The 23,789-nt window shown below is 38.5% G+C and overlaps 1 protein-coding gene across 1 annotated transcript; it reads right to left on the bottom strand.

The window, feature by feature from the left end:
• Positions 1–3,974: 3,974 nt before the first annotated feature.
• On the bottom strand, positions 3,975–21,679 carry LOC126209727 (uncharacterized). Its single transcript, XM_049938904.1, has 4 exons — positions 21,624–21,679; positions 13,849–13,976; positions 9,612–9,876; positions 3,975–4,062 (listed from the first exon to the last, which is right to left on the bottom strand). The coding sequence occupies exons 1-4, from the start codon at positions 21,677–21,679 to the stop codon at positions 3,975–3,977; spliced, it is 537 nt and encodes a 178-aa protein (XP_049794861.1).
• Positions 21,680–23,789: the final 2,110 nt, after the last annotated feature.

Here is a 23,789-nt window from a genome sequence, read left to right as displayed (position 1 = left end):
TTCAATGGCTAGCCATTTGTATCCTTCCCTCAATCACCAGCTTTTCTGAACTGCGCAGATGGGAGTTATACTTACAATACATTCTTGGCTCCTGTAATTATCCTATCCGATAACATGCTGCCTCCACACCCTCCACCCAACAGTTTCCACTGTTTCTGTCCTATCATTTCCTCCCCACTCTCATATCCCACCCTATTTATTTGCCGCTCTCTGCCCACGCATCCATCCATCTTTCCTTGCTCCTCCCCTTTTTTGCTCCTTTTTTCCTCGCCTCCTTGCCCCACAACCTTCTGACAGTGCACCTGTTGGCATTCTAGCCCCTGCACACTCCACCTGACAGCGTTCATCCCCCTCCTCACTCATACACTACTATCCCTTCCCTGCCCCTGTCCAGATTGCTGCTTACATCCCATGTGATAGTTGCATTCCGGCCCAAGATGTTGGAGTTGGCAGTCATGTGTGCATGAGGTGTGGTTGTGAGTATGTATGAATGGTGTGTGTCTCTCTCTTACTGATGAAGTCTGTGGCTGAAAGCTTCTTGTAATTTTCTTTTAATTGTGCCTATCTGCAACTTAACATATCTTCCTTATGGCAAGTAACAATGTGTCTTTTGCTGCATTGTTGGAACCTAAGATTGGTTTTAATATCACAGTATGCAGTAGGCCATATTCTGCCATAAATGTATGCTCCCAGTTTTCTCTTAACAGTGAAACAAGTTGCATAAGTTATAAGAGGACCTGTAGTTTAATGTTATTGTGAAGCACAGATTGGTCTAATACTAGGTTGGTGCATAAGTTCGTAGCATTTATGTTTTGCATGTTGGTATTCTGGTTGCTATGGCTTTATTTATTGATTGTCATTTTTTATTTGTAGATCACTGTTACTTATTAAGTTTTCATATTGCCATTTAGAAATAGTGAGTGAAACTGTGGATGCTAGAAAATGGGTTGCCAAGTTGAGAAATCGAAGCATTTGTGACAGATTCTTCTGTTTGATTTCAGTAGAGGGTGATAGTAGAGCAGGAGCCAGAAACATTTTTGCTGTGTATAGGGTTAGTGCCATTGGACAGAGCATGGCAAGAAAATAGTTTTCTCATTTTAAAGTGGATCATTTTGACATTAGTGACACTCCATGTTCAGGAAGAACTTTGACATATTTAAACACATTAATCCACAACAACTTATGACAGTGAACTCAATAACTAGGAAATATGATGAACTGTGATCATTCCACCATCATGTAATGCTCTCATGCAATGGGGAATGTTAAAAAATCAGACATATAGGTATCACATTCTCTAAACCAAAATCACAAAAGTCAGTGGGTGGTCATTTGTGCATCTCTGATTGCTTGTCATCAATTGGTTCGTGAATAACACTGAGCATTCCTATCCTGTTTCATTACTGGTGGTGAGAAATTGTGTCTTTATGTTAATATAAGGAAAAGAAAGGAATGTCTGAGCCCAAACAAAGCAGCAACTCCATGTACAAAGATGTGTGTGCACCCACAAAATATAATGTTATGCATCTGGTGGAACGTCAACAATGTAGTGTTCTATGAATTGCTTCCCTGATGTGTAACCATCACAGCTGATGTTTATTGCCAACAACCAAGATGTCTTACAGACACAATCCAAGAACAGTAATACTGTGTACTCCATGATAATTCCCACCCGCATTCTACTAGATTGTCAAAATACACTAGGCAGGATATGGATTGGGAAGTCATTCCACACCCACCTTATTCACCTGAACTTGCGCCCTCAGATTTTTCACCTTTTTCTTCTCTTTATCAAACAACCTTTACGGAACTTCCTTTCCAGATGAAAATGCTTCTGAATGTACTCAACAAGTTCTTCGCCTCAAAATCCCATGATTTCTACAGCTGCAAAATGGAAAAGTTACCCCAGCACTGACAGACTGTTATAAGTGGTGAAGGAGAAAATGCACAACATGTTACCAATATTAATTCACATTGCAGTGGTGTATGTCTGTGTGTGTGTGTGTGTGTGTGTGTGTGTGTGTGTGTGTGTGTGTCCAATTCAAATCTTTGGCGCTCATTAAGCTTATGGAAAAATGCTATGAATTAATGCACCAACCCGATAATAAAGCATAAGCAGCCATCTTCCTTCCTAAGGAGTAACATTATTTACTATTGTTGATCATAAAGTTAAAGAAGAGAGGAATGGATGACATTTTTATGTAAGTGGAAAAAATTTCACCCCTACTAAGTACTGACGTTTCATTTCAAGGAATTCTGCAACAGCATATTTTTAAGAAAAGTTTTAATTATCAGTTTAAAAAATAAAGTAAAATAATAATAAGGACCTATTCTAATAGATAAACAAAAGAAGAAACCATTTAGAACTTTGTAATTCTAATTATACAGTTAGATGGTGAAATCTTTTAGATAAAAATAATTGGCCTGGGGGTATACAAAAAAGAAATTCTAATGCCCTATCACATTAGCATCAAACACTTATAACTGTTCCTCTTGATGCACAACATGTTACCAATATTAATTCACATTGCAGTGGTGTGTGTGTGTGTGTGTGTGTGTGTGTGTGTGTGGGTGTGTGTCCAATTCAAAGTATTTGCATCAAATGTCTAGGGTGACAGATCACATTTATGTGGAATGACTGTTGTCAGAGACAAAATTTTACTGACATTTCCCGATGACACTAGGAGTAATCTGGTTTTCATCAGGCCTGGGCGGCAAGATTTCACTGAACTATCAGGGTCTACTAACCAGGTGTTCCACATACGTCCTACCCCAGTTAATTGATAGAATGATTTTTAGGAAGAAAACCTTAAGAATGAGTGACACTCTTCACTTCAATGACTGCTTCTGTGACCAAGAAACAGCTGGCCCACTCAGATGCTCAGCACATTGCCCACTGTGACATTCTTCACTTCAATGACTGCTTCACAAGCTGTGCCATCTAGATCTTTCCCACCAACACCAGTTTATCTGAATTGCGTAGGTGAGAAATATGTAAATATATCCTATGTTCCTGTAACCCTCGTGGTCTCAGTCTTCATTAGTCATTGTCCTTTACCCACCTTTCCCCTTCCCTGTTCCCATTTCAGCACTACACAGCCCTCATTCCATCAATGCACCCACAGTCTTTTTACTTCTCTTCTTTTCCATTACCGTTACCCCCCCCCCTCCCCCACTTCTGTCCAACCTTCCAACTGCACCTAGCTGCCCCCTTGCCCTATCCTCTTCCCACCTCATCCGTGTATGCTCTCGCAAGCAGCACTTTACCTTCCCCCACCACTACCCTGCTATCCCTTCCCCTGTATGACCCCGCCTCCTCCTTACCCCACTACGCAGTTTGCTTAACCCATCGTGTGCTGCTACTCACAATCTGGCCTCGGCAACTGAACTACGGTCATGCTTATGTGAGTTGTGTTTGCATGTGTGTGTGTGTGTGTGTGTGTGTGTGTGTGTGTGTGTGTGTGTGGGTGGGTGGGTGGGTGGGTGGGTGTGTGTCTGTCTGTTGTCTAATTCTGATGAATGCCTGTTTGGCTGAAAGCTTCGTTTAACAGTCTTTTTGTTCTGCCTATTTGCGACTCAGCATCTTTGCTATATGTTGAGTAGCAACTATTCTTTTCCTAATATTATTATTTTCTGATATTTGGGTTTTAGATATACAAAAGTGTAACAGCACTTGCCACTTTACAAATGAAGCTAATACTTACTGATAACTGAGAGCAGTATTCCTTCTGTCTGTCACAGATTTTGTCAGTTCTACCATCTTAGCAAGATTCCTGCTCACAGTTAAGGATCAGTACCACGATAGAATACATTCAAAGAGAACATTTAAACTTTTTTTTTTATTTCTCACTGTTTTCTTGGTATCATCTGACTTACATTTCTTAAAATAATATAACATTAGATAACTATAGAAATTGTGCCTTAGATACACTATTAACAAATTAAATTAAAATTTTTGTGTTGTTAGCACAGAATCATTCTTTTTTCTTCACAAGAGGTACAGCATACTTCTCATAAGCTGCAGACAAGGCCTTTAGTATGGGGCCAACATATTCCAATGATCTAGAACAAAAGATATTACGTATTGATAAGTACCTCTGTTCTGTGTGAGCAAATGAATTTTTTCTGATTAAAAATCTTACATAAAAATTAATAATGCTTTTTATCATAGGAAAAAGATAATAAAATTAGAAAAACACAGTGGTGGGTCAAGTACTCGCCGTCAGCAGCCGAAATACCTGTATTCCCAATGGACATATTCAAAAGTGAAAAAACTATTCGTAGCATTCAAAACAGTTATTAACATTGCTCTTGAAGATGTAAAAATATTGTTCCATCAAAGGGTAACCTTGAGTCTCAATATTATTTTCACATGAAAATTAATTTGAAATATCAGACATGAAATGTATAGGCTCACATTGTATATACAGGGCATGAAAATGTATTTCAGATATACAGTGAAGGGTCAGAAATGCATCTAATACTGCAGGCTTGTCAAAATTAAATTGGCACAGGAAATATTTCATGCACTTTAAAACAGACAGCCCAACTTACATCACGCTGACCTGAGATGGATAATGTAAGTTGGGTTGCTTGTTTTAAGATGCCAACCCTGTAGAAAGGAACTGTGCTAGATTACTGAAGAAACAGCAAACAAATTCAAAAATTTTACATAATCAATTACAACTGGAATAACTCAGTTACATTGTAATTAACTTTCACTCTAATGATTTAACATATAAGACTTGGGGGGAATGTAAGCAATGAAATAAGAAAAGATAACTACCAAACATGCAGAGGAGTCATGTAGCAAACTTGTATGCACCAGTGGATATGATACGCAACTGCAGGTGCCAAATAATTCTCTTCTAAGAGGTATCTTAGAACAGCAGTCTTGGTTTCTGGTGAATCTCAGGCATGTTATAATCAGTACTAATAAATACTCGTATTTTACTCTTAGTCTTTATATTGTTTGAACTGATTGCTAACAGGATTGTTGTGGCAACAACCACAGACCAGACTTTGCAATGTTTCAAGGGACATGCAGGTGAGCAGCCTACAAAATCCTACCACCAGGCACTAGAACACTGCTGGCACAGCATGCTGCAACACCACAGTCTGCTGCAGTGGTGGGTTAGACTTCCACATGCTGTGGTACAGCACTGTGCTTCTGTAGTCAAACCTGTGTGATCAGAGGTGGTCTCCTGTCACAACATAGGTGGCCTAAGCAACTATAAATACTTGCCACTCAGCTCTTGGCAGAACTTGAATTTGTACTATATCTGATTCAAGGACTACCAGCTGCAGCCGACACCTTGACAGGCTTCATGTCAGCTGTCAGATCCAAGTAGGCCAAGCAGCTTCAGCTTCATCTAGCAGCATCATCATATAGCCACTGGTCTGCAAACCACTGATAGATCTGAAGAAGGTTCTGTGTCTTTAGCCAGAGCTACGAAGTGAAGACCTGCTCCAGGATTTCTTCGACTGGCACTTCAGATGACTCTGAGGGCCCCCGGTTTGGTGCAGGGTGTCTGAAGTGCCCAGCCACCAGTGTGTTTGTTCAGTGGCTGCTGGGAATGTATTCCTTGCATCAGCCCTATGGTCATGCTGGACATAGCTCTTCTGCTGTGGCAGCTCTCCCCTGCTTAACACACACATGCTCTGCTGTGGTACCTAGCACATCATGAAGAATTATGCTGAGGTAACAACCCACTGCCTGGATGACCACACACACTACTGAGATATTGACAACAGTTCCTGAACAGAAGTCTTGCTTTTTAAAGTATGTTAATACTGAACGAGCTCTTGTGATTCATCACTCACGGTGGTATGGTAGAATGCAACCCCCAATTCATGCAGACGCCATTGTGGGGCAGAAATGACTATCCTGGCTGATAGTAGTAACCACATTGCACATTTGGTGTTAGAAGAAAGCCAGTAACACAATGACATCAAAGGACAGCAGCATCATTTCAACATGGTGATTGGAAACAAGATATTTTCTGAGTTTTTTTGTGTGATTGCACTGACGTGCCAAACTGCCTGGATTGGAAGATTGAATGGAAGGTTCAACTAGTGAAAGCTGTAACAACCCAAGGGTTATTTTCTCTTTTCCAGATTGCCTGTACTGATGACAGTCTCTTGGTTTTGTGAATCATCTGATACACTTTTGATCAACATTTGCATGATTGTCAGCTTTTGCAGAGAAGCTGGTTTTTTAATTGTATTTATCCATTATTTCTACTCCTGTATCCTAATGGATAGTTATGAAAATCTTTGGTATTTTTTGGTATGCATATAAAAATTTGTGCACTCTAAACAGGTAGTCATCTGGATTTTTTGCATTTAATTTAAGAAGAATCACATAAAATTAATTATTAATGTTAATCCAAATTATATTTTACATTAATGCATGAATCTCTACTTTTATAATTTAGAAAATCAATCAAAAGACAGTCATTTTCCAATTTTGCTGTTTTATTACTATTATTTTCCACTTTCTGTAGTAATGCAGCAAAAGTGGAAAATGACACCATCTTTTTACTAAATTCATTGCTTCAGTATCCACTATGAAGAAAACACAAAATTAATGTTATACTATAGATCAATATAACTTCTTTGAAAATTATCTTTGGTGTATTATGGGCTTTGGCCATAAGTTGAAACCATGTGAGGCAGTTTGTTTTCTGTTGTTGTTGTTGTGGTTATGGCTCTATTTGGCTAAGTCTCATTTCAAATCTGTTGTGTGAAGTTATGGCAGATGTAAATTGTCTGTTGTGATTCACAAAGACATAAATTCACTTTACAGAACTATGTAAATCAAAGAAATATTATGTGATAGAAAGTGTGGCATGGAATGTGTTTGCAATCGAGTTAATGATTAAATACATCAGCAGCAGCAAATAATCAGTGTTTAGCCACTTGTAAAGCAAACCCCTGACCTCTATACTGCAAAGTTTTGATCAAATAAGTTTCAGCCTCTGGGCCACTGAAGCCACCAAAACGACAGGTTTTTACATAACTACCTCTCAATGGACTATTTTTATTTTGCAAGAATGAGATGATTCACCAGAGTGGCATGTTACATATTTTTCTGATTATTTTTCATACCACCTTTATGATGGATAACTATAAAGTGGACTCTGCCAGTGATTTAAGTGACTTTAGGTGGCACACTAGAGAATAGATGGTGGTTTGTGTCCAGTTAGGTACAGGAAGTGTAACTTGTCGGGGCACATTGCTCCATACGCTCAGTCCTTCCAGTGATTTGTTTTAAATAAATGAGGCTTGGACATTATGCCAGAGACTGCTTTCTTCCAGGAGTGCCAGTTCTGCAAGGTTCGCAGAAGAGCTTCTGTGAAGTTCGGAAGGTAGGAGACGAGTTACTGGCAGAATTGAAGCTGTGGGGATGGGTCATGAATTGTGCTTGGGTAGCTCAGAGGGTAGAGTAGCTCAGATGGTAGACCACTTGCCTGCAAAAGGCAAAGGTCCCAAGTTCAAGTCTTGGTCCGGCACACAGTTTTAATCTGCCAGGAAGTTTCATATCAGTGCACACTCCGCTGCAGAGTGAAATTCTCATTCAGTAAACATATTGTATGTGGTTGAGCCACTGAAAGTGAATTAGATAAGACATGGCATTGCATATGCAGGTGTGTGGTATGTGTACTTGGTTAGGATGTACTGTCAAATGTGGTGTCAAGCAACTTCAGCCTCAGCTAGTAACATCATCAGCTAGCCTCTGTTCTACAAGCTGCTACTAGATCTGATAGCTCCAGGTCTTGAGTCAGTGCCAATGAGTGAAGACCTTCTGTAGTGTGCCTTTGTCCAGGACTGGGCATTTCCAAGGCTCCTAGATTTGATGCAAGACCTCTGGACACCTGGCCTACTGTTTAAGGCTGCTGCCACCTTTGCTCACTAGCTGCAGGGGACACCTTCCATGCATCAGCATGGTGGCCCAGCCAGCCATAGTTCTTCTGCTGAGGCAGCACCCCACTGCTTAACACACACATTCTCTCTCTCTCTCTCTCTCTCTCTCTCTCTCTCTCTCTCTCTCTGTCGCAGTGCCAAGCACTCCACTGAGAATTATGCTGAGGTAGCAACCTGCTGCCTCGATGACCACACATGCCACTGAGACTGTGATAAAAAAACCCTGTATGGAAGTCTTGAGTATTGGAGAATTTTAATATTGAATTAGCTCTGCCCTCACCATAATGCTGATAGAACACAACCCACATTTACCGCCCACATGGTTCTAGGGCAGAGGCGACTATCCTGGCTGATAGTGGTGTCCACATTGCTGATTTTATTCATTTCCTTTTGTAAAACTAGTAAACTGTTTTCCTGAAATGATTAGAAATAACTGACATAGTTATCTCTAAAGGGACTTGCTTAAATAATCAAGCATATTTCATTTAAAACATTTTAAATACTGAGTTTTGGTAAATTAGTTGTTACACAGTCTATACAAGTAAGTGGAGTATCAGTGTCATAAAAATTGTGTGCAAATAATTTTAGCTTATTTACATCTACACTACATACTTACTCTGCCAGTCACTTATAGTGTATGGTGGAGGATACCACATACTACACACAGTACTCCTCACTTCCTTTCCTATTTCACTCACAAATGGAATGAGGGAAAAACAACTGTTATATGTCTTCATACAAGCTCTAATTTCTTTTATCTTGTCTTTGCAATCCTTATGCAAAGTGTACATTGGCAACAATAGAATTGTTCTGCAGTCAGCTGCAAATACCTGTTCTCTAATTTTTCTCAACAACATTTCACAAAGAAGAATATCATCTTTCCTCCAGGGATTCTCATTTGAGTTCACAAAGTATTTCCTTGACACTCACATGTGGATTGAACCTACTGATAACAAGTCTAGCAGTACGCCTCTCTATCGTTTTGATGTCTTGCTTTAATCTGACCTGGTGAGGATCCCAAACATTCAAACACCTCTCAAGAATAGGCTACACAAGTTCTCTATATATAGTCTCCCTTATAGATGAGCTACAGTTTGTTAACACTTCCAGTAAAGTGAATAGGCCACACAAGTTCTCCATATAAAGTCTCCCTTATAGATGAGCTACAGTTTGTTAACACTTCCAGTAAAGTGAAGTCAACCATTCATCTTCCCTACTACCATCCATATGACCTTGTTCCATTTCATATAACTTTGCAACATTATACCTAGATATTTAATCAATGTGACTGGCAAGCAGTAGACTGCTAATACTGTATTAAAATTTTACAAGATTGTTTTTCTTCCTCATCTGCATTATCTTATATTTTTCTTCATTTAGAGCAAGCTGACAATGCCTAAATAAACAGCTAACAAATATTGGAATTTACTAGAACATTATGTTCACTTATAAGTAGGTGCACTTCTGCTGGCGCAGACAGTTCAGCACCATATGTGCTAAATAAAAATGCTTTCAGTGTGAAGTGTTCTTGTTAATTGTGCTTGATTCAGATTTAAGAAAAAGCCAGTCTGACAAATACTCTGTTCAGCTTGCTGGGATCAACCATACTTTAGATTTTAAAATGTAATTATATTGACACTAGATTTTTTAGCTCAGTTAGATAAATATGCTTTGTTATATCTTACCGCTTTTGGTACGCTGATGACGAATAAGCAGTTGAAGGAACTGGATTGTTAAAAGTGCCACCATTGGCATAAGCATCATATTGAGTACCCACAGCACCAAGAGGCTGACTGAAGTAGGTGACATGTTCACAGGTGCCCAACAGGTAGCACAGCTTGATGCCAAAGAGTGGTAAGATAAGAGAGAGTATAGCAGCTATCACCAGTACTGCGAGAATGATAGCACCAGCAGAAGCCAGGAAGTACATCACGTTGGCTGGCAGGTCTTCTGTAACAGTCCTCAGGCCCACTGATGACATGCATACAGTTACACTAGACTCTGGCTATTTCTAAGTACATTATATGATAAAAGTCTAGCTGAGCATATCAGAAAAGAAAACCACATACTGTACAGAGGAGATGTTGAGTAGTGGACAGACACTTAAACAAAAGAGTTGAACAAGACAACTGTGTGTGTGTGTGTGTGTGTGTGTGTGTGTGTGTGCGCACATGCACGTGTGTGCTATATGAAGTTTATCCTCTGGAAAACATAACATCACAAGCATACAGTGTAGCCTTCCACAGCTGTGTCTTCTTTAATTAAAACTTCCGGGCTGAGAGGCCATGGTCAATGTATAAGACTGTTTCCTGACATTTCGTCTCTGGGAGACATCTTCTGAGGTAAAATGACTACTACCACTAAGGCTTGAGGGGCTCTCACACTTATAGGGTGCATAGAGGACACCACCATACACCACATAATGCAGACAGTGTGACTCTCTCTGGATGGCATCATCATTCTTGATCAAAAATAAATGATTGTCATTCTGTTGGTGCAGTGTCGACATCCATATTTTATCCAACTTCAAAACTTCTTCTTTTCTATTAAAGATGTTTATGAATCTCTCTCTTATTTATACATGTGGGCATGATAATGTGAGATGGAAACCACAAAACAAAATTCTGTGAGATGAGCATTTTAGCAATGACACTGCATTATCATCAGACATGTAGAGAGAAGCAATAGTGATTCATAAACAATGTAATAATTTTAATGTGAAAGAAGAACGTTTGAAGCCAGATAAAATATGAACATTGACTTTGTGCCAACAGAATTATAATCAGTTATTTCTGATTGAGAATGTTGATGCCTTCCAGAGATAATCACATAGTCAGCATCACATGATGTTTGGTGGTTCCCTCTATGAATGTATAAATGTGATATCCCTTGAAGCCTTAGTGGCAGTAGCTGTTTTACCTCTAATAGAAAACTCAAAATATCTTCACAGAGCCAATCTTGATGTGAATAGAAATTTTATGAGTAAAATTATATATTTAACTAAGAAAACAAAGCAATGATATAATTACACAGTCAAATCATCTGTAGTCTCATTTTGTAATGTATCAGTTGTATGAATATATTTGTAAAATAATGTCATGCCACTCACACGACAACAATGATTAAAGGATTTTATTTCATGGCAAGTTCTTAGTAACTGTGAGTCATACCTAGACTCATGACACAGTGCACATTTCCTTGACTCTGTGTGTAAAAAAGAAGATTGAACTTTAATTTGAACTGGTTGGTTTTTTGGAGAGGAAGAGGAAAGCTGTGATTTATGCTTGGCTCATTCAGAGAATTTTCTTGGTTAATCGGGTCCCATGACTGATTTTCATTGCACCTAAATGTGTAACTGAACTCTACAAGCATCATTTCATGTAGAGAATTGCTGTGAATCCAGGACACCCATGCCTACACCTTAGCTCTCAGGAAAGTGAAAATATTATTTAAAAATCTGTATTGCGCAGACAGGTTCAGAACTGGAACTTTTCTGTGGCTAACTACAAGTCATCATTCATCTTCCAAAACATTAAAAATACTCCATAATTCCAGATCTAGCTCCCCCTCCCCACCCCCCACCCCCCCTCTCCCCCGCCAAAATAAAAAAAAAATAAAATTAGAAGCTCTCATATGGGTGCCCTTGCTACGAATGGTACGAAACAGTATTAGTTGTGCAAATAAACAGAAATATTGTCCAAAGGATAGATATTTACAAAATCTACTATGACTCTTGGAATATTTAAGAGTTGGGATGGTTGCGCATATAGACATCTGCACACCAAGAAAAGTGATCCCTGGTACGTGCCTGCACCCAGTCCAATTCTATCAGCTTAGGACTTCTCTTTAATTGCAGTTGTGTTTTGTTTTGTCCAAATTCGTATACAGTACTCTCAATTGGAACTGTTGATCATTATTCTGGAGAACAGATCATATTGCACTAAAGCAATTTCTGATATGTTTGTCATGCTACTTTGATGAGAAAAGTCCAGTTCTAGAAGGCCAGAGAGTTCACAAGCTGCAGCTGGATGGAGCAGAACAGAATTTTTGCTGAGTAGCAAATCTTATTCCAACTCTACAAGGTTTTGACAGGTGGTTTGAAACTCTCACATGAATTATGGTCAAGTGGTATCTAATCAAAAAGCATATATCTGTTCACTGATTACTCAGAGGCTAAGAGTGAACTTGTGCCACAATTTTATGCCTAAGAACCTAATTGTTTTTAATAAGTACAAACTAGTAATCTCCTTTCATAGATCATATTTGAGAGTGATCCAGGCTAAATTTTGAAGCTCAGAAAAAATACTCTGACATACTTAAGGCTAGCTAACTTCTAGGTGGTAGTGTCAGAACATTTTCATAGTTAACCCTGATTTTTGAGTTAAAATATTATCCAGAGTCATTGATAGATAAGATTTTTTTGTCTCAGTGAGATAGTTTGTAATGTATTCCACCACTGAGTGAAATACAATCCCAGTGATGCACTTCATAGGGGCAATTTCCTAGAGAAATTAGAATATTTAAGTATAAGGACATAAGGCAACTGGTCCAGAACATAGTGAGACATGTATGCCAATTTTGATTAAAAAATTCAAGAGTGTGGTATATTCAGTTGTGAGATCCTGTCCCCCAACAGGCCCATCATTACTGTGCTGTATTTGAAAAGAGTATGTTCAATCTTTGTATGTTAAACCTTGCAATTGTATGTTAAACCTTGCTATACATGGCATATATTAAGGCTACTATATTCACAGAATTTCATGAAAATGACTGTACTTGTGAGCATACAACCACCATGTAACTGCCATTGTGAGGAATTTGTGTACCTAACACACCAAGTGAGGTAGGCAGTGGTTGTCGTACTTGACTCATACTTACCAGGAGCAGGATTCTGATCCCCATCTAACAATCATGTTTTAGATGTACTGTGGTTTCCCCAGGTCAATTAATGCTAAATGTTGGGACAGTTCTTTCAAAAAGGACATAGCCAATTTCCTTCCCCAACATTACACTGTCTGAACTAGTGCTTTATTTCTAACGACCATACTGCTGATGAGAAATTAAATCCTAACCATACCTTTTCCATGGGTAATTAAGGCCATTGTTATCTTTTCTACTGAGAGACTGTCATATTTATTGATAAGAATATAATATGTAAGGTGGCTAAAACATCTCCAGAATCTTGACACTGTTAGACAGAATGATGCATATGATACGGCATCCCGTTCAACATCAATTATTATCCTGCAGTTTCAAGCAAATGATAAACTTTTTTTCATTCTTGCCAACAATTCAAGGCAGCCAGAACTAACAGTAATGTGAGTACAAACCTGAAAAAGTTTTCTGATGTCACAGGCTAGGTATTTGCATAATAGCCCAATAATGTTTTCTTGTATAAAAAAAAATTTGATTGTCTGTGACTACACTGTAACATCTCAATGCAACACTTCAAATGTGCTATCTCGTAATGATAAGGAATAACATATTGTTTGTGACATAATCACTGTATGTATATTGCTTGATTGTCAGTGCTGATTTCATAGTGTGTTTCATTATTATTAACACACTGGTAATACTTTTTTACAGTTTTAAATCAACACTGCCCTAATTATGTCCCCTACATTACTTTAACAGTCCACAACTGCTGTTTGAATATGAGGGCCCTACACCACAACCTCCCTCCCAGTCCAAATAAAAATTACTAATCATGATGCATGTACAATAACAACAGAAAATTGCAGTCAGCTATATCTGTATATTGTTAAATGAAACCATCTGATTTTCAGATAATGTAAGGTGTATAAATCTTGGGTATTATGCAAAATCAAAACTGCAGAAATAAATTTTGTACCAATATGAATAAGGAAAAAAAATAATAATAAAATAAAATAGGACACTTGCAAATTCAATGCAATAACATACCAGGAAGATTCATCACAGGAAGAGAGTGTCTGTCAAGTGGTTCTGAATCATCTTCTGCTGTGTCATCTGCATATGAAGAAGCACTTACACACAACAGAAGAATGACATAAAAGATGTGGAAAGCCATTCTGTAACAAAAAAGAAAAAAAATTTTACATTAAAACTTTCTCTTAAATAATAAACAGTAATTTCAACATTGCAACCAACGCTGTTTTCTCTCCACATCAAAACTTAACCAGTAAAATTACTGGACAGACAGATACATCTATGGACTAGAAATGGAAGCTGAAACATTTTGGCTACTGCATAGAAATCTAGTTAACATAAAAGTTTGTAGAGCATAGAATAGCAACAAGTTCTACAGTAACTGTCACTAAATGTCCATCAGTAGATGTAGAGGAAGGCCACTACTACTATGACTGAAATGCCAGTTTTAACCATTTAATGAACAATGTTTTACAACAAAAAATGTGTCTGCACCCATAAAACTTTTATTAACTAACTCTGCTCAAAAATTCTGCACCCTTTCATGAATACAGCACAAAAAACACTGAAATACCTTAAATACTGCAAAAGAAAATTAACACAAAAGAGGTACTGAGATGTTTACAAAGCACATATAGCCACGTCATATAATTCGACAGATAAAAATAATGTACACACCAAGCAGCTGGGGAGTTGACAGGAAGGAAGAGGGGTGAAGGAAGAGGACTGCTGAAGTATAAGCGATAGTGAGGGAAAAGTCACCCAGAACCCCAGGTTAGGGGAGATTCAACAGATGGGATGAGAAATCCAGTAATTCTTCACTGACCCAGGGTTCTGGGTGACTTTTCCGAGCCCTCCCCATTTCCTACACTGTACCAGCCCTTTTGATTAACCCCTCTTCCTTCTCCTCCAACCTTTCTGATGGAAGAAGGGGCCACTTGCTTTGAAAGCTTGCAAATTTCAACACCTTTATATGTGTGTTCTCCTGCTGCCACTTGGTGAGTGGATTTTTTATGTATCCAATTACATTACATTCTCAAAAACTGATTATTTTTGTTCATATATACGAATGTCAGTGATTTTAAGAGGAATGATAACTAATATTGTGAAGCAAGATCACAGTGTTTCAAAATTATATTATGTTAAATTAGCTATCAAAAATAGCAGAAAATTTTATCATCTAAGGAGAGACAGAAGGCACAGAGTGGTTCAGTTACAGAAGTTACTAATAAAATTGAGAGGGTGTTGAAGAGCAAAGACAGCAGAGGGAATGTATTTCTGGACAAAAGAAAAATACAGCTATATTCATAATAAGATTATAAGTAATATTATTATTAATAATAACACTGTGAAGATCATACTCCCAAACATGCCATATCTTTCAGACTTTTGCTAAGCAGACTACTGCTGTCTGGAAAGGAACTACAGTGATATCAAATGCGTACCTGATACTTCCGTCAAGTTATTGCTAAGCCCAACGAAATTAATATGAGGTTGGGAGGCATTACAGGGCTGGCAGTCTTTACAAGTGCTCGGTCGGGCACACAGTTTTAATCTGCCAGGAAGTTTCATATCAGCGCACACTCCGCTGCAGAGTGAAAATCTCTTTCTGGAAACATCCCCCAGGCTGTGGCTAAGCCATGTCTCCGCAATATCCTTTCTTTCAGGAGTGCTAGTTCTGCAAGTTTCGCAGGAGAGCTTCTGTAAAGTTTGGAAGGTAGGAGACGAGGTACTGGCAGAAGTAAAGCTGTGAGTACCGGTCGTGAGTCGTGCTTCGGTAGCTCAGTTGGTAGAGCACTTGCCCGCGAAAGGCAAAGGTCCCGAGTTCGAGTCTCGGTCGGGCACACAGTTTTAATCTGCCAGGAAGTTTCATATCAGCGCACACTCCGCTGCAGAGTGAAAATCTCTTTCTGGTTTACAAGTGCTTCTTTGGAGTGTTAGTCATTGTCTTTCAGTCATGAGATGTGATACTGTTGTGAGGCATTTCTGAATTCAGTTCTGGAACTATTATTTGCTTCATTGTCAGAGTTCTTCATACTGATGCAAAGGTTTTAAACATACTCACACAAATCATTATAAATTCAAAAGGAAATTAAAAACATACCATATTAGCCACTCTTTCAATTTATCTGAGTATCTAAATTTATGAATAGAAGATTCTGGTTAGCTTCACAAGTCATGTAGGTAGTTATTATTGTATGATTAATATTAATGCTTTCATTTAGATACTGTTGCTGTTGTGGTCTTCAGTCCAGATACTGGTTTGATGCAGCTCTCCATGCTACTCTATCCTCTGCAAGTCTCTTCATCACCAAGTAGCTACTCCAACCTATGTCCTTCTGAATCTGCTTAGTGTATTCATCTCTTGGTCTCCTTCTATGACTTTTACACTCCACACTTCCCTCCAATACTAAATTGGTGATCCCTTGATGCCTCAGAATGTGTCCTATGAACTGATCCCTCCTTCTAGTCAAATTGTGCCACAAATTCCTCTTCTCACCAAGTCTATTCAGTACCTCCTCATTGGTTACATAATCTACCCATCAAATCTTCAGCATTCTTCTGTTGCACCTCTTTTCAAAAGCTTATATTCTCTTCTTATCTAAACTACTTATCATCCACGTTTCGCTTCCGTACATGGCTACACTCCATACAAATACTTTCAGTAAAGACTTCCTGACACATAAATCTATACTCAGTGTTAACAAATTTCTCTTCTTCAGAAATGCTTTCCTTGTCATAGCCAGTCTACATTTTATATCCTCTCTACTTTGACCATCATCAGTTATTTTTCTCCCAAAATAGCAAAACTCATTTACTACTTTAAGTGTCTCATTTCCTAATCTAATTCCCTCAGCATCACCTGATTTAATTTGGCTATTAAGTGATAGATATTGAGTAGTAGGAAACACAAAGCAGCTATTTAGTATAAATGTAAAAGTAGCAGATTTTCTCAAAAGAGCAGATGTCCTGTTAAATTTTCTATGTTAAAATTAACTTGAGTAGGCACATATAATTTGGTTAATTATTAATGCAGTTTATAACAGTTTCTTCCCTTTGTAAATTTATACCTTAACTTGTTCCACATCCTTGAAAGCTTTTCATTTAAGTTAGGATCTATGGAGTATGATGAATGAGTGACTGGATAGTTGCCATAAATTTCTCATATGGTTCTGTATTGCTATTTTATTTTTCGAATGCAAATTCACGCAACTCACGGAGAACTCAATATTCAGCTTTACATAACTGAAAATTCCCTCCGATTATTGAGATTCTTGGAAGAGCCAGTGATGATTAAACTGCTCTACCTGGTGTGCAAGTTATATGAGGCAGATGAAATACCCTCAGACTTCAAGAAGAATGTAATACCTCCAGTTTCAAAGAAACCAGATGCTAACCGGTGTAAATATTAATAATATTAATATTAAATAATATTAATAAGCCATGTTTGCAAAATACTGACACAAAATTATTTACAGAAGAATGGAAAAACTAATAGCAGACAACCATGGGGAAGAATAGTTTGGGTTCCAGAGAAATAGTTTAACACATGGAATAATGTTGACCCTACAACCTAACAAAGAAGGAAGGCACACCTACATATGTTTATAGCATTGGCAGACTTTGAGAAATCTTTTGACAATGTTGAGTGAAATACACACTTCCAAATTCTGAAGATAGCAGGCATATAATAGAGAGAGTGAAAGGTTATATGCAACTTGCACAGAGACCAGACTGCAGTAATAAGAAGCAGAGGATTTGAAGGGGAGCCAGTAGTTGAGGAAGGAAGTGAGATAGGGTTGTGGCTTGTCCCTGATGCTATTCAGTCTGTACTTTGAACAAGTAGTACAGGAAACTAAAGAAAACTTTGGGAAATGAATTAAAGTTCAGGTACAAGGAATAAAAACTTTGAGATTTGCCAGAAACATTGTAATTCTGTCAGAAACACCAAAGGACTTGAAAAAGCAGTTGAGTGGAATTGATACATCAGGTAAAGGACTGTAATTGAATTAAATCAGACAATGCTGAGGGATAAATAAGAAAATGAGATGCTGAAAGTAGTAGATGAGGTTTGATATTTGGGCAGTAAAATAACTGATGACAGCCAAAGTAGAGAGGATATGAAATGCAGACTGGCTTCAGTAATGAAGGAATTTCTGAAAAAGAGGATTTCTTAACACTGAACATAAATGTAGGTATTAAGAAATCTTTGGAGAAGGTATCTGTCTGGAATATAGCCTTGAGGGAAGTGAAACACAGACGATAAGCAGCTCAGACAAGAAAAGAGCATTGAGTTTTGTAATGTGGCACTGCGGAAGAATGCTGAAAATAGGTTGGGTAGACCATGTAACTAATGAAGAGGTACTGAATCGAATTGGGGAGAGAGGAAATTTATGGCGAAACTTGACTAAAAGCAAGGATTTATTGATAGAACACGTTCTGAGGCATCAAGGAATTGTCAACTTGGTATTGGATGAAAATGTGGACAGTAAAAATTGTAGGTGGAGACCAAGGAATGATCACATGATCACTGTAACCAGATTCAAGTGGATGTAGGTTGTAGCAGTCATTGGGAAATGAAAGGGCTTGCACAGTATAGATTAGTATGGAGAGTATGTGAAACCAGAAGACTACAACAACAAGTGAAAAATCTTGTCACCAGCAGTTAAAGTGTGTCAGCTCCTGATTCCAGACAGGAAGGCAGTAAGCACTTATGCTCACATAATATTTCATGTGTTCGATGCACTGAGGCTACAAAACTACCAAGAAAAATTGGGTATTTTATTGCTCTTCTTCATGAAAAATATTAAAAGCTAAGGTCTTCAATGTACTGAAAACCTTGTTTATCTTAGTTAGGTTGCCTTGATTTTCAATGTCAGAGGCAAATAAATACATAAAGTGAAGCCCAAACTGTCAAAGGCTTGTTTGTCTCATGGGAGGTATTCACAAAAGTTCTGAAAAAACTAAACTAGCAGATGCATGAAGACAGATGTCATCTATTCTATGTCATTTCTTGTATTGCAACCATAGTGATCATTAGGGCTAGATTTGACTAATTACTGCATGTACAGAGACATTTAAGCAGTCTTCCTATAGTCCATGTGTGACTGGATTGGAAAGAAACCCTAATCTGTGATATAATAGAAAGTACCCTTAGTTGTGTTCCTCATAATAATAGAAAGTACCCTTAGTTGTGTTCCTCATAGTGGTTTTCAGAGTATGGATGTAGATTTGGATGTGGAGAAAGAAGTGTATCATAATTTAAGTCAAAATTAGTGGTTGTCTGCATCAGGACCACAGATGTGAATCAGTAATTGTTGCTAGCAGATGAGTGCATTGTCTACGCTGAAGTTTAATGATCAAGATACTGGATGCATCTCGTATAAGTGAGATTCAAATCCATCTCCAGCTCTCCTGATGTACATTTCAGTGGTAATCATAGTCCATTCATGGTTGTCCATAAAAATGTGGCTTCTTTTTTGACTATTATCCACCAAGGACACTTAATTATAATGCTTATTTTGAAGGAATATGCATACCGTATTCTATAGTGTCCAACTTAACCACGAATTTTCACTTATACTGTATGAGTCAAGGAATATAGTACTTGTAAGAAGAAACCATTGCTTCTTTACATTGCACTACTATCAATAATGCTACTGTCTTTTTGAGTTAGTGATTAATGGCATGAGGTCTGTTATATATCTGATGTCACTGTAAACAAACACACAGAAAAGTCACTATCTTAACATGAGCAAACTCTTCCAACTATAATATTAATTTACTGTTTATCTTCTGTTACATGTTCAAAATTTATGTAACTACATGAATAACTGCAAAACTATAAAATTGGATACTTGTTTTACTATGAATTTTATATATAGATCAGGACACATATTAGATACTTTAACGCTGCAGAACAGAATACCACTATGAACTCAATAAAAGAAATGAAACCAGTTTCAAAATTATTTTAATTTCTCATGTGTTACGTAGTTTACACAGAGTGAGATGGCATAGTGGTTAAGGCAATGTATTTGAATGGAATGAATGAGGATCATATGAATCTCTGAAAATACAGATTTAGAATTGGGGATTTCCTAAATCACTTTAGGCAAATATCCTGCTCTGTTCTCGTCTGAACTTACCCTCCCTGTCTACTAACCTTGACCTTTCTCTACTTTTTGTATGGACCAATTTCACCTAAATAAACTTTTGTTAATCAGTGAGTGAAAACAACATCAGGGTCATTGCTTAACGCATTTTTTATTGCCTACTTTAGTAGAAAACTAAAAACTCCTCACAAACAGGCCCCTGAAGGTCCAATGGCACTGACTGATCACTGTGTTATCCTCAACCTATAGAAATCACTGGATGCAGATATGGATGGGAATGTGGTCAGCACACCACTGTCCCGGCCGCTGTCAGTTTACAAGACCGGAGTCACTACTTCTCATTCAAGTAGCTTTTCAATTTGTCTCACAGGAGCTGAATGCACCCCACTAGCCAACAGTGCTCAGCAGACCACTGACCATGCCCAATAGCACTTAACAGGATAGAACACTTATAAAACTGTGGCTGACATTTTAAGAAGACATAAAGATATCACTCGTTTATTAACAAGTGAAACACTACTGATTATCAATAACAAAATAGATGCTGTCACCATGTTGTTACTATATGAAACTAACTCAATAATGTTAATATAACAGAGGGAAACATTCCACGTGGGAAAAATATATCTAAAAACAAAGATGATGTGACTTACCGAACAAAAGCGCTGGCAGGTCGATAGACACACAAACATACACACAAAATTCAAGCTTTCGCAACAAACTGTTGCCTCATCAGGAAAGAGGGAAGGAGAGGGAAAGACGAAAGGATGTGGGTTTTAAGGGAGAGGGTAAGGAGTCATTCCAATCCCGGGAGCGGAAAGACTTACCTTAGGGGAAAAAAGGACGGGTGTACACTCGCTCACACACACATATCCATCCACACATATACAGACATCTGTCTGCTTGTGTCTGTATATGTGTGGATGGATATGTGTGTGTGTGCGAGTGTACACCCGTCCTTTTTTCCCCTAAGGTAAGTCTTTCCGCTCCCGGGATTGGAATGACTCCTTACCCTCTCCCTTAAAACCCACATCCTTTCGTCTTTCCCTCTCCTTCCCTCTTTCCTGATGAGGCAACAGTTTGTTGCGAAAGCTTGAATTTTGTGTGTATGTTTGTGTGTCTATCGACCTGCCAGCGCTTTTGTTCGGTAAGTCACATCATCTTTGTTTTTAGATATATTTAACTCAATAATGTGTGACATAAAAGTATTTTAACTCAGATCACTGCATGAAAAAAAAGAGGACACAGAAACACAGGAAATCACTGCCATTTCAAAACTTGGTAATGGCATGATGCAAATGACCAACAAAGCTGAATTACAGTTTACTTTTGGTGTGTTGAAAACAACAATGAGTGCAAGTTGTAGCATTTTTCTTTTGTCCATAGGACAATGGACAAGATACAGGAGACTGTAGAGCTCAATATAAGCTGAACTGAGCTTTTTAATTGCCTTGCTTGTTATCAATCTGGATTAGTGACTGCAATATAGAGAATTGCAAAGTTCTTGATTCCAAAGCATTCTGGTTGTTCTCAAGAGCTGACCTTGGTTCTCAGTTTTTAGTTCTCCATGTTTGGGTCTCGGTTCTCACTTCTGTGTCGCTTCTCAGATCTCGTTTCTTACTTGTCACTTCCAAGTTATCGGTTTTCAGTTCTCGTTTCTTAGTTCTCACTTACTTCTTGCTTTTCAGTTTCGGCTGTGTATTCTTTTCCATTGACAGACAGGTGATCATAGTTTTCGGTTATCAGATTTGTATGCGTTTTCAGTTTGTGCCTGTAGCTTTTTACTACAGGAATTTGAGTAACGTCATTGATTTGTTTTGTTAAACAAGTTACAAAGTTGAACTGAAATACATATTAAAACAACTAATATATTTGCAACGATAAATATATAGAACTATGTAACGAAACTTTCCATTAACTTTCAAAAAAGGTTTTGCAAAAGAAATGGTTAATATATTTTTCAGACAAGTGGTATCGAAAATAATGAAGTTGTCTGTTTATGGGAAGCGGCAACAAACTCCGTGGGCGCCCCACTGGGAAACGTCACAGAATTAGGGTAGGTATCTGGCTAGGGTCTAGGCGTTGTAAGTCGACCCCTGTCCAGGCACCTGTCGTCCAAGGCCCGTTGCCCACTTACGCGGATGGTCCGCGCTCGGCGTTCCGCGCGCGTTTGGTGGTCACGTATTCGAATAGGGCACCACACAGTTACGCGGACGGTCCGCAAGCGGCGGAGCCGTCCGCGCAGCCCTTGCGCGCCGCGGACCATCCGCGTCAGTTGAATACACAGAAACAAGTTGGTGCGTGCACAGTCCTGCGTATACCGCGCGCGCAGTAGAAGCACAGTACCTCATTTCAGCCGTAGCATTCGACTGGTTTGGTAAATGTGGGTGTGATTTAAGAAGTTTCCAGAATGTCTTGTGAAATCGATACAGACATGTTAATTGCCGAAGTTGAACGAAGGCCTCACATATGGCTAATTCGTTCCATTTGTCTGTTGAGGGCTCAGGCATGCATTCTTCTCTTAACGTAGTCCAAATAGTGGCGCTCACCTGCCTTGTAATCTGACGAATTGTTGATGCACCCATTAAATAAGAGTAATGCAGATCTGTAAACGTGTTTCCGCTTCCAAGATACCTGTACCTGTAACCCGTAAAGCATATATTTGATGCTTATGTACATTCACAGAGGAAGGTACACTTAATTCTAGGTATTACGTCGGCTACGCTGACATAAAACCTTAGATGTATTCCTTCTTAAAATAATATATGTATGCGTCCTCAGTAATAAAAGACTTATCGGACTTGTTATTTCAGTTGACAAGGTCCAGACGAGATGGAAAACTGCACGGGATGCCTATTTTAAAAGCCTCACTAGAATAAAGCAAACGAGGTCCGGATCAGCAGCATCTACCATGAGCAGTTACACTTTCTTGACAGTCTCCGAGATGGACCAACAGAGAGGAACTTTGACTCAGTATCGATCGTTCAAGATAACCTGTATAACAACAATGCACTCGCAGAAAACAGTCGAGACGAACCCTCTGAAGAACAAACCGATGATGTCCGACTGAATGTCAACACTGAAAAACAATCGTTCAAGAGGAAGAGGCCTATCAAGAACACAACATTTGAAGATAATTTACTTACATTATTAAAAGATGGTAAGGAAAAGGAGTAAGACGACGACCGAGCATTCTTTGTTTCGCTGTTGCCCTCTGTGAAGACATTAAATGTTGATCAGAAGCTATTATTTCGTACTCAGGTACTTCAACTGCTTAAGTCGATTAAGCAAACAAATCAGGCTAATTTAAACATACACCCCCCAGCTCCCATCAGCTCTTTCCACTACCCACCGACCTCTTTTACCTACGCCCCACCTTCAATATCCCAACAGCATCCTAACCAATCAATGCAGTACCGCGAGGATCCGTCCGTACAGACACAAGTTGCGACTCCCCATCCCTCTCCAGCCCAATCAACGTCATCATCATCTTGGGAGATGTTATAAAAATTATTGGAATTCAGTAGTAATACAATACAAATGTAAAATTGTCTATTGCCAAACGACCGTAATACATAGTTGTAGCAAAGATTTGAATGATTAAATGTATTATTAAAATTAATCGTCATCCGTATACATATTCATATTCTTACGTTAAGGTTACTGCTGCTCGTTCTGTCGGAGTAATAGGTATCCTTCTGAGACTTTCAAGTGTCAGATTGTCTTGTATTTTGCCGACAAGCTCGTCAAAGCAACGAATAGACATACGAAAATATGTATTAAATTTGTCTTCAGTTCGGAATACAATGTGACGAACGCTCCTTTCGTACATCTTTGTTC

Source organism: Schistocerca nitens, chromosome 1, assembly GCF_023898315.1.
Source record: "Schistocerca nitens isolate TAMUIC-IGC-003100 chromosome 1, iqSchNite1.1, whole genome shotgun sequence".
Taxonomy (NCBI): Eukaryota; Metazoa; Arthropoda; class Insecta; order Orthoptera; family Acrididae; genus Schistocerca; species Schistocerca nitens.
The sequence above is the reverse complement of the archived record's forward strand: the minus strand, read 5'-3'. Positions and strand labels throughout refer to the sequence as shown.